The 14442-nt window shown below is 44.5% G+C and overlaps 1 protein-coding gene across 1 annotated transcript in view; it reads left to right on the top strand.

The window, feature by feature from the left end:
• Sptlc2 (serine palmitoyltransferase long chain base subunit 2) overlaps positions 1–14200 on the top strand; it is an 86627-nt gene extending 72427 nt beyond the window's left edge. Inside the window, exons 10-12 of the mRNA XM_052738631.1 lie at positions 3649–3784; positions 5121–5250; positions 9391–14200. Of these exons, the coding sequence (XP_052594591.1) occupies positions 3649–3784; positions 5121–5250; positions 9391–9510 (386 nt within the window). The 3' untranslated portion in view covers positions 9511–14200. The remainder of the gene's footprint in view (positions 1–3648; positions 3785–5120; positions 5251–9390) is intronic.
• The last annotated feature ends 242 nt before the right edge of the window (positions 14201–14442 follow it).

Below are 14442 nucleotides of genomic sequence, written 5' to 3'. Positions count from 1 at the left end.
AAACCAGGCACGGTGGCACACAACTCTAAATCCAGATGTGAGGCCTGGAGAGATGGCTCAGAGCTTAAGAGCACTGGCTGCTCTTCCAGAGGTCCTGAGTTCAATTCCCAGCAACCACATGGTGGCTCACAACCATCTGTAATGGGATCTGGTACCCTCTTCTGGCATGCAGGCATACATGCAGGCAAAATACTGTATACATAATAAACAAACAAACAAATAAATAAGTCCGGAGGTGGAAGCAGGAGGATCAGAAATCTGAGGTCACTTTCTGATACCTGGAATATACATGTGGTGCTTTGAATGATACTGGCCCTCAAAGACTCATATGTGCATGCTTAGTCCCTATTAGGTGACCTATTTGAGAAGGATTAGAATATGTGACCTTGTTGGAGGAAGTGTGTCACTGGGGGTAGGCATTGTTTCAAAAGCCCATGCCAGGCCCAGTGACTTTCTTCCTACTGCCTATGAATCAGGATGTCAAGCTCTCAGCTACTGTTCCAAGAGCATGCCTGCATGCATGCCATTCACCATACTGCCTGCCATGGTGAAAAAGGACTAATCCTCTGAAACTGTAAGCAAGCCCCCAATTAAATATATTTTTTAGCCAGGTGTGGTGGCACAGGCCTTTATTCACATTACTTGGGAAGCAGAGGCAGGAAAATCTCTCTTGAGTATGAGGCCAGCCTGGTCTACATAGGAAGTTCCAGGACAGCCAGAGCTATGTAGAAAGACCTATAGGTGTAATTTTCTGTTCCGCCAGCCACCTCCCAAATAACCATATATGCAATAACTTATTATTAAGTATAAATGCTTGGGCAATTGCTTAGGCTTGTTACTAACTAGCTCTTACAACGTAAATTAATCCATATTTCTTTTTTTTTCCTTTTTTTTTTTTTAATGTTTTTTCAAGATGTGTAGTTTTGGTGACTGTCCTGGATCTTGCTTTGTAGACCAGGCTGGCCTTGAATTCACAGAGATCTGCCTGCCTCTGCCTCCCAAGTGCTGTGATTAAAGGCGTGCACCACCACCACCTGGCTAATCCATATTTCTTGTCTATATTCTACCTTGATACCTTTCTTCAGTACAGCATGTTCATCTTGTTTCTCCCTCTGTCTCCTGGTAACTCGCCTGCCTTCCGCATCCTACATCCTAGCGCTCTGTCCCTTTCAAGTCCCGCCTAAACTCTAGCTATTGGCCATTTAGCTCTTTATTAAACCAATGACAGCAACACATCTTTACAGATGTGGAAAGATTATTCCACAACAGAGACCCTGTCTCAAAAAATAAAAGAAAAAAGAAGCTGGGCGGTGGTGGTGCACGCCTTTAATCCCAGCACTCGGGAGGCAGAGCCAGGCGGATCTCTGTGAGTTCGAGGCCAGCCTGGGCTACCAAGTGAGTCCCAGGAAAGGCGCAAAGCTACACAGAGAAACCCTGTCTCGAAAAACAAAAAAAAAAAAAAAAGAAAAAGAAGCAACTTATTTATCAGAGTAACCTTTTAGGTCATAGTATATCTTCATAGCAATAAAAACTCTTAAGAAAACATGAGAGCCTGTCTTATAGGGGAAAAAAAACCAGCCAGTCAATAGAAGTTTTTTTAAAAGTAGAATAGGCATTCTTATATATTGAGGTTTTTTTTAATTTTTTTTAAAGATTTATTTATTTATTATGTATACAATGTTCTGCCTGCATGTGTGCACTCCAGAAGAGGGCACCAGATCTCATTACAGATGGTTGTGAGCCACCATGTGGTTGCTGGGAATTGAACACAGAACCTTTGGAAGAGCAGCCAGTGCTCTTAACCTCTGAGCCATCTCTCCAGCCCCTTATTTTTTTTTTTTTTTAATTTTATTGATGTTTTGCCTGTATGTATGTCTATGTGAAGATATTGGATCCTGGAGTTACAGTTATAAGCCACCATGTGGGTGCTGGGAATTGAACCTGGGTCCTCTGGAAGGGCAATCATTGCTCTTAACTGTGAGCCATCTCTCGAGCCCCATATTGAGGTGTTTATATTGAGAGAAATTAGGGTATGTAATTCTCGTCAGTTCTCAGAATACATACATGCATATATATGTATCACTTAATATTAGCTCTTGTTCTTTGTAAGGCACATGCATAACTTAGCTAGTGTTCCTTGATGTTCAGGGTGATGAGTCCAATCTAAAGTTCAGTATTTTTCTCTGATCAACTTGAAATTATATATGTATATATATATATAATTAATTGTATTAATTTGGAGCTATGTGTGTCCAGCTTAGCTATAGTTTCCCATGAATGGTGAGTATGTCAGTGTTCTAACTCTAAGGACATCTGAGTTATCTGTGTATCTTAGTGGTTGATAAATTTATGAACTGTGTCATCTTGAACTTTTTAAAAATACTAATTCCCTGAATTTCTAACGTGAGAAAAGTACACCACCCTTTTTCTTTTTCTTTCTCTTTCTTTTTCAAGACAGGGTTTTGCTCTGTAGACCAGGCTAGCCTTGAACTAACTCACAGACATCTGGCTGCCTCTGCCTCCTAGAGTACTGAGATTAAAGGTGTGTGCCACCGTGCCTAGCTTCCAACCTTTTCTTACTCATCATGACGTCCTTTTGCCTGAGAAGAACATACAGTAGTGTGTATGTACACTGTACAGGTTAATCTTTTGAATTTATTGCCTTGTTTGGCCATCTGATCATAGGTTGACTAGTGTAATGTCAACACTTTGCTAAATATTTATTCAATTAGAAGTTAGAGAAACATGGTTTGTGTTTGTTTGTATGTGTGTTTGTTTTTTGAGACAGGATTTTGCTGTGTAACCCCGGCTGTCCTAGAACTCATTCTATAGACCAGGCTGGCCTGGGAATAGACCAGGCTGACCTCGGACTCTAAACAAAAAGCTGCTGTCAGGTTGGGGCTGTGGCAGACTTGGTGGTAGAGTGCTTGCTTAGCATTCGTGAGATCCTCGGTTTTATCCCCTGTACCAAAATAAAATGAAATCTGTTGTCACCAGCTAGAATGACAAGTAACAGGATGCAGAGCAAGGCATATTTATGTTTTTATTTTATGTGCATTGGTGTTTTGCCTGCATGTATGTCTGTGTGAGAGTGTTGGGTCCCCTGAAACTGGAGTTACAAACAGTGGTAAGCTGCCGTGTGGGTGCTGAGAATTGAACTCAAGTCCTCTGGAAGAACAGCCATTGTGCCTAACTGCTGAGCCATCTCACCAGCCCCATGAGCAAGGCATATTCATGTTTATGTTCCGTACAGGTTAATGTGCAAAACTATTTCATGTTAGAAGAAAAGAGTGTGGTAGCATATGCCTGTAATCCCAGCACTTGGGAAGCTGAGGCAAGAATTCCAAGAGTTCAAGGGCATACTGGACTACACAGTAAAAGTTGTTTGAAAACAAGGATAAAGCCGGGCTGTGGTGCCACACACCTTTAATCCCAGCACTTGGGAGGCAAAGGCGTGTGGATCTCTGTGAATTTGAGGCCAGCCTGGTCTACATAGAGAGTTCCAGGACAGCCAGGACTGTTACACGGAGAAACCCTGTCTCAAAAAACCAAAACCAAAAACAAAAGACCTGGTTAGATAAAAAGAAGGCTGGGAAACTGGTTATCTTTTTCTTCTATTCCTTAGTATTATTTTGTTTTTTTTTCTAGGCAAAGAATGTGTACAGCAGTTGGCTGAGAATACCAAGTACTTCAGGAGACGCCTGAAGGAAATGGGGTTCATCATCTATGGCAATGAAGATTCCCCAGTGGTGCCTTTGATGCTCTACATGCCGGCCAAAATTGGGTACATTTTGTGGAAGGTCACAGCTGGCCTGTCGTTAGACGGAAGGAAGTGTTGGGGCTGGAGGGGAAGAAGTTGGCGTTCCTGTGTTGCTACATGGGCAGGATTTTTTTTCCTTGCTTGCTTTTTGCAAGATCTCACTGTGTAGATGACGCCTCCTCACTGTGTTGGCCTGCCTCTACCTCCCTCCCACACCTGCCCTGGGGAGTCTCTTGTTCCCGGATACTGTGAGCAAAGTAAGGGAAGATAAAACACAAAGCATAGTTTGGTAAACAAGCAAACTAGTTAGAGGTCATTGTTTAGTTAGGACTCAGATGTGGAGTAAGGGCACAAGACAGCTGCGGTGGATTTGTTGTTGTATAAGAGTTGTGAAGTTTGGGTAACCTGCTGGCCTATGGAGCCTCAAAGCAGCCTGTACTCCACAGGCAGCTTTAGTCCCAAGTAGGTTTTTTTTTTTTTGGTTTTTCGAGACAGGGTTTCTCTGTGTAGCTTTGCGCCTTTTTCCTGGAACTCACTTGGTAGCCCAGGCTGGCCTCGAACTCACAGAGATCCGCCTGGCTCTGCCTCCCGAGTGCTGGGATTAAAGGCGTGCGCCACCACCGCCCGGCTCCAAGTAGGTTTTTAAAAGGAAAAAAAAAAAAAGGAATTCCTGGTCTAGAGGGCCAATTCAGTCAGCTACTCTGGCAGCAACAGAGAGATAGCCCTGTTGGAGCAGGTCCTCTGTCCTCACAGTCTCAAAATTTACTGTTTTGAGAACGGAGTTTTTTTTAACACTGGTTGATTTTGAAATCTTAACTAGTGTTACTACATTTCAGGGACAGGCTGTCACCTGAAGCAAACTTTTGTCAGAGTTGATCCTTTCCAGGTGCATCCACCTTTGTGAAGGAGTGGCTCTCAGAGGAGTGAAAACAGAATTTAGACCCGTCAGCTCTTAAGTGTTTACGCCTGTGTCATCAGTAATGAGGCCAGCAGCCAAGTGCTGGCGGCGCACACCTTCAATCCCAGCACTCGGGAGGCGGAGGCAGGTGGATCTCTGTGAGTTCGAGGCCAGCCTGGTCTACAGAGTGAGTCCAGGACAGCCAGGACTGTTATACAGAGAAACCCTGTTTGGAGAGGGGAATGGGGACAGGGGGTAGGAATCAGGCCAACAAGACCTTGTACTGGCTGCTAGTTACACTTCTTGGTTTCTTTTGTTGTTGTTTTGGTTTTGAGGGCAGGATTTCTCTGTGTTGCCTAGGCTGTCCTAGAACTAGTTCTGCTGGCCTCGAACTCAGATCCAGGCATGTGCCACCATGCCCTGCTACATTTCTTGGTTTCATTTCCTGTTTTCCTTTTGTAGTGCCTTCGGGCGGGAGATGCTGAAACGGAACATTGGTGTAGTTGTGGTGGGATTTCCTGCTACCCCGATCATTGAGTCCAGAGCCAGATTTTGCCTGTCAGCAGCTCATACCAAAGAAATACTTGATACGGTAAGTACCTTAGAGTCAATATGGCACATACTAAAAGGGGCTGTGTATCAGATGGTGTTATATATATGTGTGCACCACATGCATACATACTTGGTGCCGTGGATCTCCTGGAACTGGAGTTACAGACAGTTGTTAGTTGCCATGTGGGTGCTGGGAATTGAACCCGGGTCCTCTAGAGGAGGACACAGTGCTCCTAACCTTAGCTGAGCCATTTCTGCAGCCCCGAGTACCTAGTGTCTTAAACTGGTGAGATAGTGACAGGCAGTGCTATTTTGAGTGGCTATTTCATAGCAATTGGAGAATCTTTCAAATCATCCACCAAATCCAGTTCCAGAGTCTGGAGAGCAGTCTGGCTTCCTTCCTTTTGGTTTGTGACAGGGTCTTGCTAAGTAGCTCAGGTCACTCTCGAACTCACTGGTACTCACACTGGAGAGCCTCCTGGCTGCTGGGATTGTACGTGTGAGCTGCCTCACTCGGTCAGCATCCACTTGTACTGTGTCTCCCTCGTGATGGGACCTAAAGCAGGACTCCAGCTGTCTCTAAGTTTGATGATACACGTACAAAATTTCCCTTCTGAAGCCTCCTTTTCTCCTGTTGTCATGCTGTGCACTGGTCACAGCTCCATTAAAGGAACCTTGCTCATGTTCCTTTGGCATCCTAAGATCACCCCTCCCCTGCCCAGCAAGTTCTTTATGCTGGTAATGGTTTCACTGTGGATTGGGGGTGGGTGAGTGATAGTGTGCTTTTTATTTTCTTTCTGTGTTTGAGACAAGCTGGTCTCCAACTCACAGAAACCTCTTTGTTTCTGTCTCCTAAGTAGTGAAATTACAGACATGTGCCATTATACCAGGCTACAATCTACTAGCCCTAAGGAATTTTGTAAATCATTCTTTGTAGAAGTGTTATAATAATCTGATTGGCATTTGTTTGTTGTTTTTTTGTTGTTGTTTTGGGTTTTTGTTTTGTTTGATTTTTTCTTTTCGGTTTTTCAAAATGGGGTTTCTCTGTATGACAGCTTGGCTGTCCTGGAACTCGCTCTGTAGACCGGGCTGGCCTTGAACTCACAGAACTTTGCCTGCTTCTGCTTTTTTTGTTTCTGAGACAGTGTCTTGCATGTAGTCATGCCTGGCTAGGAGCCTGTTTTCCTCTATATCTTCACGAATAGGGATTATAGGAATGAGCCATTACACCTAGCTTTTTATTTTATTTTTATTTTTATTTTATTTATTTATTTTTTTTTTTTTGGTTTTTCAAGACAGGGTTTCTCTGTGTAGCTTTGCGCCTTTCCTGGGACTCACTTGGTAGCCCAGGCTGGCCTTGAACTCACAAAGATCCTCCTGGCTCTGCCTCCCGAGTGCTGGGATTAAAGGCGTGCGCCACCGCCCGGCTTTATTTTATTTTTAAACATTAGTCTTGTTGACGTCATTTTATCTTGTGATGTTTTATAGAATTAAACACTAAAAATGAACAATATCTTTATGTGATACAAACTAATTTTTATTCAGTACTGGGTCCTGTCACATTATTAAAAAATTAACATTTATGGTGGTGGTGGTGGTGGTGGTGGTGGTGGTGTGTGTGTGTGTGTGTGTGTGTGTGTGTGTGTGTGTGTGTGTGTGCGCGCGTGTGTGCTTGAGCATATATGGAGATCAGAGAAAACTTGAGAGAGTCAGCACTAAACAAATGAAAAGGGACTCTCAGGCCAGGCATGGTGGTGCAGACCGTAAGTCCCAGCACTTGAGGCTGAGCAGAAGGGTCACAAGTTCAGGGCCAGCATGAGTGTGCACAGGGCCTTTTTTTATTAGTCTCACCATCAGGGGTCAGTAGATACCTAAGAATGAGTTTAGATAAGGAAGATTTTACCTTGTAAAATTGTTAAATATGCTTAACAAGCTGGGCGAAGTTGTGGGTTCCTGTATTCTCAGTTACTTATGCTGCTTAGGCTGAGGCAGGAGGTTCCTTTAATCTCAGGAGTTTGAGGCTAATGTGGGCAACGTAGTGAGATGCCATCTCAAAAAAAAAAAAAAAGAATATTGTTAGAATGATAGTATAGTCATCTACAGATTCAGTACAAATTCAATCAGAATTTAAGTTGTACCTTTTGCAGAAATGGAAAAGCTGATCCTCACGTTTATATGGAACTAGTAGGTTTCCCCCAAAGAACTGACATGTTGAAATGAAAGTGGAATACTCGTATTTGTCAATTCAAATCTAATTACAACCTACAGTAACTAAAGCAGTAGGCGAGTACCAGCCCAAGGATTTCAGTTAGACCAGAGGCTTGGAATGAGAGCTGAGGATTTAGCCCAAGCATCTGGTCAGCTGGTTGTTAACAGGACAGCCGGGGCAGGCAGTAAGCAAAGGATAGTTCCTAAAGCCAGCAGATGGCAGAATGGATGCCCAGTGGAGCTGCATCTCTACAGCGTGGACAGGCCTGCGAGCTGTGCTAACTAGGCCAGACCCAGCCGGGACTTAAGAGTCCACTCACAGGAGTGCCCATAGTGGGCGACGCTCCAGTGTGGGAAACCATACAGTGGTGGTTGGGAGCGCTTAGAGAAAAGCAGGTGTGCAGAGCGATAAACAGACTGAGTGTGGGAGTTCACTGGGAGACAGAGGCCAGCCTGGTCTACAGAGCCAGTTCCAAAACAGCAAGGGCTACACAGAAACCCTGCCTCGAAAAGCCAAACAGAACAAAAAAGAAAACCCTCTACAGTTAGTGAGGTGATGAGAGTTGTGCCATGATGGGATTATACCAGAAGCACTGAACTGTGTCCGGTAAAAAGTTGGGTTTCGTAGCATGTGGGTCATATTTCAATGGTTATTTTCCGCATAAGGGAAGAATAATGGCGTCAGCTGTGGGAGGGCAGCTCTGCTAGCATTCCTCACTCAGCCTGTACTGAACCCATTTTCCTCTTAGGAGCTCATCTTATGCCTTGAGCCAGAGGTCAATGCAATTGTTTGTTAAGAAATGGTACCATGTAATGGTTCTTTGCTCCTAATCTAACCAAATAACCTCACTTAAGGGCCAGCAGTGTCTATTACAGATTTATTTTTTATGTAGATAAAACTTGTCTGGGGCTGTGAATGATGGAATATGCCTGTTGTCCTGGGTGCCCAGAAGTCTGAGGCAGGAGGATCACTTAAGCTCAGGAGTTCCAGATCAGCTTGGGAAGTTTATTGAGATTCCACATCAAACAACAACAACAACAAAGTCAAAAACCTTGTGTGAAGTACTGGATATGGGAACAGAACTCTTACTTACTTTATTCCCTAGGCACTGTGAATGTGTTTCAGCCCACTGCCTGTTTCTAAGCACTTGCCTTTTTACACTGATGAAAAGAAATATTAGGTACTCCTGAAGTTACAGTTCGTAAATATCCTTTCCTTGGTGTTCTGAGTCACGTACACTTTTGTTTCAAATGTATAAATCCTCTATCAGAGTCAAGGACATAAATGACTAATGGATTCTCTCCCGTCTGAAGTTCAGAGTGGAGTCTTCAGTTAAGCCTGGCCTCAGAAGTACTATGTTCTGATAGCACAGTGAAGTTCAGCTCTTTATATTTTTTACATTTTGGAATAAAGAACAGGCAAACTCACTTTTATGCTGGTTAATAGTTATAAAATACACATTTTCTTTTTAAAAAATTTTTACAATTTTTATTTATTGTGCTTTTGAGTATGGGTGTGGGTTCAGTTCAAACATGCCATGATTTGCATATGGAGATCAAAGGGCAAGTTGCAAGAGTTGGTTCTTTCCACTGTGTGAGTCCTGGGGATTGATCTCGAGTTGTGAGGCTTTGTGGAGGGTGCCTTTACCTGCTGAGGTGCTCACTGACCCAAGGTGTGCATTCTACAGAATTATAGATATAATCCTGACAGGAAGCCTGTTCCCCTTCCTGCTGAGCACATTACACTTAGAAGAATCTTAGCCTCTATGCTTGGGTACTCACGGCCCATTTTGATGGCCAGGCCTGAGCTCTTGCTCAGATGCTATTCTTGCCTCAGCTGTGGACAGTCTTTCATGAATACTTGAATTCAGTGTCCCACCAAGATAACCTTGCCACTGTTGTCAGCCCAGGAAAGTGTTGGGCATGCTTGCATCCTGCTCGTCCTGGCTGACCCCGGTCTTGTGTGTTTCAGGCTTTAAAGGAGATAGACGAAGTTGGGGACCTGCTGCAGCTGAAGTACTCACGCCGTCGGCTGGTGCCTCTGTTGGACAGGCCCTTTGATGAGACGACCTATGAGGAGACAGAAGACTGAGCCTTTTTGGTGCTCCCTAGAGGGGGAAACTCCCTCCCAGGACAGCGTGTGGCCTTTCTGAGCCAGTTCCAGGAACCACACTTCAGTGACCACCTCATGTGAAAGACAGTTCTGAAGCTACTGAAGGTGGCCACCTCCACTCCAAATGGCATTTTGTAAATAGTAAAAACAAACAAACTGCTTCACATTCTTCCTTTGTTTGCTAAGTCTCACCTTTATATATATATATATATATATATATATAAAAAAATGATTACTTTGTCCATTAAAAATGTTTTATTTTATAACTATTCTATTTGTGAAATCACGCTAACCCTTGCCTGTGGCTTACCACACAGGCATTCCCCACTCCCCATTCCAGCCACCTCATGGGCTTGGATCCATCAAGACTTACCCTGGCCCTGGCTATCCAGCCTCGAGACTCACTGGCCCTCTCCCTAGGGAGCAAGTGCCTTCTGCTGACTTCCCATCCAGGTCTCAGAGGTCGCCCCCATTGTAACCCTTATTTAACCAGTCAAGTTAATCAACCAAAGCATTCTGTCTTTAGTCTTAAATGTTAACAATGCTAAGAGGTTTGTTATGTGACTCCCCCTGGCCAAGGACCTCATTGGACTGCTTTTACTCTGTTTTTTGTTGTTGTTCTGATCACCAAATAATTTATTCATTATCAGGTATTTCTTCATATGGTCACAGACTGAAGATGTGTCCAGAGTTTGGATTTGTCACCAGATCGAACTCTAATGCTTCCCACCTCCAAAGTTAGGACAGCCTCTGGCTGGTTCTGGGTCCAGATTAGGATCTGACCTGGTAAGGGAAGTGTTGGTCAGTCCTCTGCCTGTGTTCCACTTCCCCATCATTAGTGGTCTAGGTTCTCCTTGTAGATGCTGACCACTTGAACAGTGCTTCTCCAAATGCCAGTTCTTCTACTCTTAATGGCCTAAGACTACTTTAACCCAGCATCCGGGGCTGCCTTCTCTTGTGCTTCCATTGGATACTTTGTTTCCTTGAGGAATTTCTGATCAAATACCTCTTTCCTAAACTGGAATAGCCTCTTTTCCTGTCACCCCCAGGTCAGGGACTTCATCCAGAGCTTTGTGCGGCTTGACCAAAGAACACATCTGAAGAGCACCGCTTAAAGTTACCTTTTTCTTTTGACCAAAGCTTAGTTGAAGAGAACTTTTGACTTTATTGTTACTGAAGATGAATTTGTCTTTTAGTAGTGATCAAGTGTTAGAGGGAACGGTTGAGAACAGAATGAAAAGAACTGTATAAAAGTGTATTCTGCATGTGGCTCTTTTAAAGAATAGGAAAGAAGCCAGGCAGTGGTAGCACACACCTTAAATCCCAGGCAGGTGGATCTCTGAGTTCGAGGCCAGCCTGGTCTACATAGTGATTTCCAGGACAACCAAAGCTGTTAGACAAAAAACAAAAAAAGCCCTGTCTCAAATCTCTCCCCACACCCCAAAAAGAGAATAGAAATGGATGCATAACCTAGATGTGGTGGCGCACGCCTTTAATCCTCGCACTCAGGAGGCAGAGGCAGGTAGATCTCAGTGAGCTTGAGGACAACAAGGGCTGATAGTGAAACCTGTCTCAAAAGAGAAAAAAGAAAGAAAAAAATGGTCAGAAGAACCACAGAAAGAGACAAGAACTACATTTATAAAAAAGATTCCGTAACTAAGTCTTGTAAAGCTCAGAACACCTTGCTCACTCTCCCCCTATAGAATCCCACTGGAATGCCAAGTATAGTTACTGTTTAATGATGTAGGTAGAGGCCTTGCAAAAGTAGCAAGCTTTAAGCGATGAACCTGCCTGCTAGTCTTTCAGCTTACGTAAAGTCACTTCAAATTAAAGTGCTATTGACGGGCATTTAAATTTTTATGTGTATCACTTAGTTGGTACAAAGTTTACTTCAAGCTAAATGTAATTAAGTTACAAGTTTATTTTGAAGAGGACAAAAAGGTGTATGCACATTATATGTGACTGGTTTATTTGTAACTCTGTAATAGAAATCTTGGGTCCAGTCATGTCATAGGTCATTATCCAAATTTTGGAGTGATACAAGGCCATAATAGTCAAGCATTTGAGAATGAGTAGAAGTCTGGACCTCAGAGAGATTCAAACATATATAAGTCAGCCATCACCACCAGAGCTGACTGCCAATTGGTCTACAAGGCGCAACTGATCTTAGCACTTCGCATCATGCTTTTCGTTATCATTGTCCTTATTCATTTCATGTTTGTAAGACCCACTTCACAGCCGGTCAGAATCATGCGTGAGACTTGGCCCAAGGAGCAGGGGCAGTGAGCATCTCCTCCGTGTAGTGTCCTTGTTTAAGGGATCCAGCCCTCTTCAGTTCTTCATCCATGCTCTTCAACTCTTCTGGTCCAGGCAGTGTTCAAAATCAGCCTTCTTCCTTGAGTTGTCCTGCCCCACACCCTCCCGTAGGCTGGTAGGCTGAAGGGTGGAAGAACATCCTCGTAGTGCTCGCCTCTGGTCTTTCACTCGCCCTCTCCGTAGCTTCTGCTTCTTGGCGGTTGGGATTCTAGCTCCAGAGAAGACTTGACATGTGCTGGTGCAGAGTTGGGGGAGCTGTGCTGTAGACAGCCTGCTCCTTGCATGCATAACCGTGTACTTCAGTGACTGTCAGGGGACTTTTTCCTTTTTTAGTTGAGGGCGTCCATATCTGAGTCTCCGTGACGGGCAGGGTGTGGCCAGACTACCTGGTGTGTAATGTGCTTTGCAAAAAGCGGGATGAACAGCTGACTTAGATTTTCCAACTCTTTGGACAAGAAGGAAATGATTGCTACCACCTCCCTTTTCCCAAATTGAGGAGTCTGCCTAATTGTCTGTAGTATGTTTGACAAAGCCTCATAGAAAAGAATAACAACTGGTTCCTCCTGTGTGAAGGATTGCTGTGGGTCAGGTATGGTACACACCTGTAATCCCACTGCTTAGGGGACAGAAGCAAGAGGACCTCCTAGAATTCTCTGGATTAGCCTGGGCTACAGGGTAAGACTCTTTTGCTATGACTGAGTACCAGCACGCTGTTGTAGGTGAGAAATACCTACGTGTTCCTGTTGTTGCTTTGTTTCCAGTGTGGCATTAGAAAAAGAGGGAGAATTGTGCTTTTTTCCGACTGCCCTGTGCCTGTAATGATCAGGAGCTATGGAGTGTTTCTCACAGGTGAAATCACCTTGGCCTAGGGCTATGAACAGAGAGGTTTTATGAAAATCAGGATTCTGCTTGTCTTTTTATCAAAGAATCTATAGCCCCACCCCCACCCCCACCCCCACCCCAGTTCCAGAACCTATGGACGGGCTGTTACCTGTAAGCTCAGTGCCCAGCAGGCATCTTAATCCGTTAAGCCGGTCAATCAAAATACCTTCCATGTGGAGAAAAGCATGTCCTTCCTCCCCTCTGCCTTAGCCACATGAATTGTGTGCTCGGGCTCCTAGCCAGCTGCTGTGTCCAGCCAGACAGCCAACTCGGAGCTCAGAGAAATGCTAGGGCCTGCCAGTGATCCCTTCCTTCCCTTGTCCTGCCTGCAAAATGCTGTTGTTCCTTTGTAGTTTCCGGTGACTTCCGTTTTCCAAGCAGCTTTTTGCTGTAGAGTGAAGTGTTTCTAGGAGGGAAACAAGGAGCCAACTTTGGCCCTTCATGAAAATGACCATTTTCATCGATGCTGAGCCTGAAGGTTCTACATTCACAGTTCACCCCTTCGGAGTAGCTTGGGGGGTAGGGGAGCAGTGGGTAAGATTCTGTTTACTACGGTATGGCCTTAAATTGTTACTGTTTCTGGTGTAATGGATTGTAATAAACTGACCCTGAAGAATGCCGAGGCCCTTACCCCGCAGTCACTGTTTTTAATGAAGCAATCCCTAAAGCTCTGTTTTGGGAGCAGTCGTGGGAGGTGGAATGAAAGGTGCCTGCACCCGGATGTGATGCTAAGTGTCTGTTTACTTACCGTCTGAGTTCTCCCCATGTGCAAGGGAACTCCCGTCAACTCAGAGTCCAGCATGGTTCCCAGGTCTCTCGTGCAGTTCCTGACTGTTTGGGGGGGTGGGGTCTTCCAACTGAGTGGAGGCTGTACCACCAAGTGGGGTGGAGTAGTGACTTACCTTCCCCCTTGACATTGTACCTCAGGATGGGTTTAGCCAGTAGTTGGAATTGAGAGCTTCCCTACTGAGTCTCTCTTGACGGGGCATGGAAGCCTTTACTATAGTTTAGCCTATGTGCCACAGTCTTGATGATCCCCCTCTGTACAAAGGCAGCTAACAATAAGGGATGGGGGGGAAGAGGAGAGCAGGTGTCCATGGGAGAGCTGATTTAGGGTGGCCCTGGTGATCCACGTTTTCCCACTGACCGGGTTACTATAAACTGGAATTAGCGAGGCATACTGTGATCTAACCCTTTCCATTGCTGCAATGTCCTTATCTAAACCTGGGATGTGGGGTCCTTTTTCATTGAGTAGTGTCTCACCAACGCCACTCTTCTGTAGCCCGCTGCTTTCTTGCCAGATGATGATTTATTAAAATTTCATTTTATATCGGATGACTGCGAAGCTGTCCATAGTAGGCTGTGGAGGGTGTCAATTTTCAGAGTGCATGTTAAGAATTCAAAGGGGACCTACTTGATATGAATCATCCCACAAATACTGTTTTGCCCTAATAAAATGTTCAGAAATAGACACTTGCCTTTATTCATTCAGTCAATAAATATCAGGCATTGACCTCAGTGCCAGCAAGTGGACTGGGCATTGCCACCAACAGCCGTAAAAAGGCAGATGTGGACAAGTGTGTGAACACACCCTTCTACAGACTGCCAAGGGCTTGAGCAGAAAACCCAAAAGGGATAATAGGAAGGGGAACAGGAAACTTGTCTGAGGAGGTGGAACATCTGACCGGCTTCAGTGTAAGAAGACCTCAGTCG

The sequence above is a fragment of the Peromyscus californicus genome, unplaced genomic scaffold (genome assembly GCF_007827085.1).
Source record: "Peromyscus californicus insignis strain IS unplaced genomic scaffold, ASM782708v3 Scaffold_15__1_contigs__length_86483966, whole genome shotgun sequence".
Lineage (NCBI taxonomy): Eukaryota > Metazoa > Chordata > Mammalia > Rodentia > Cricetidae > Peromyscus > Peromyscus californicus.
The sequence above is the reverse complement of the archived record's forward strand: the minus strand, read 5'-3'. Positions and strand labels throughout refer to the sequence as shown.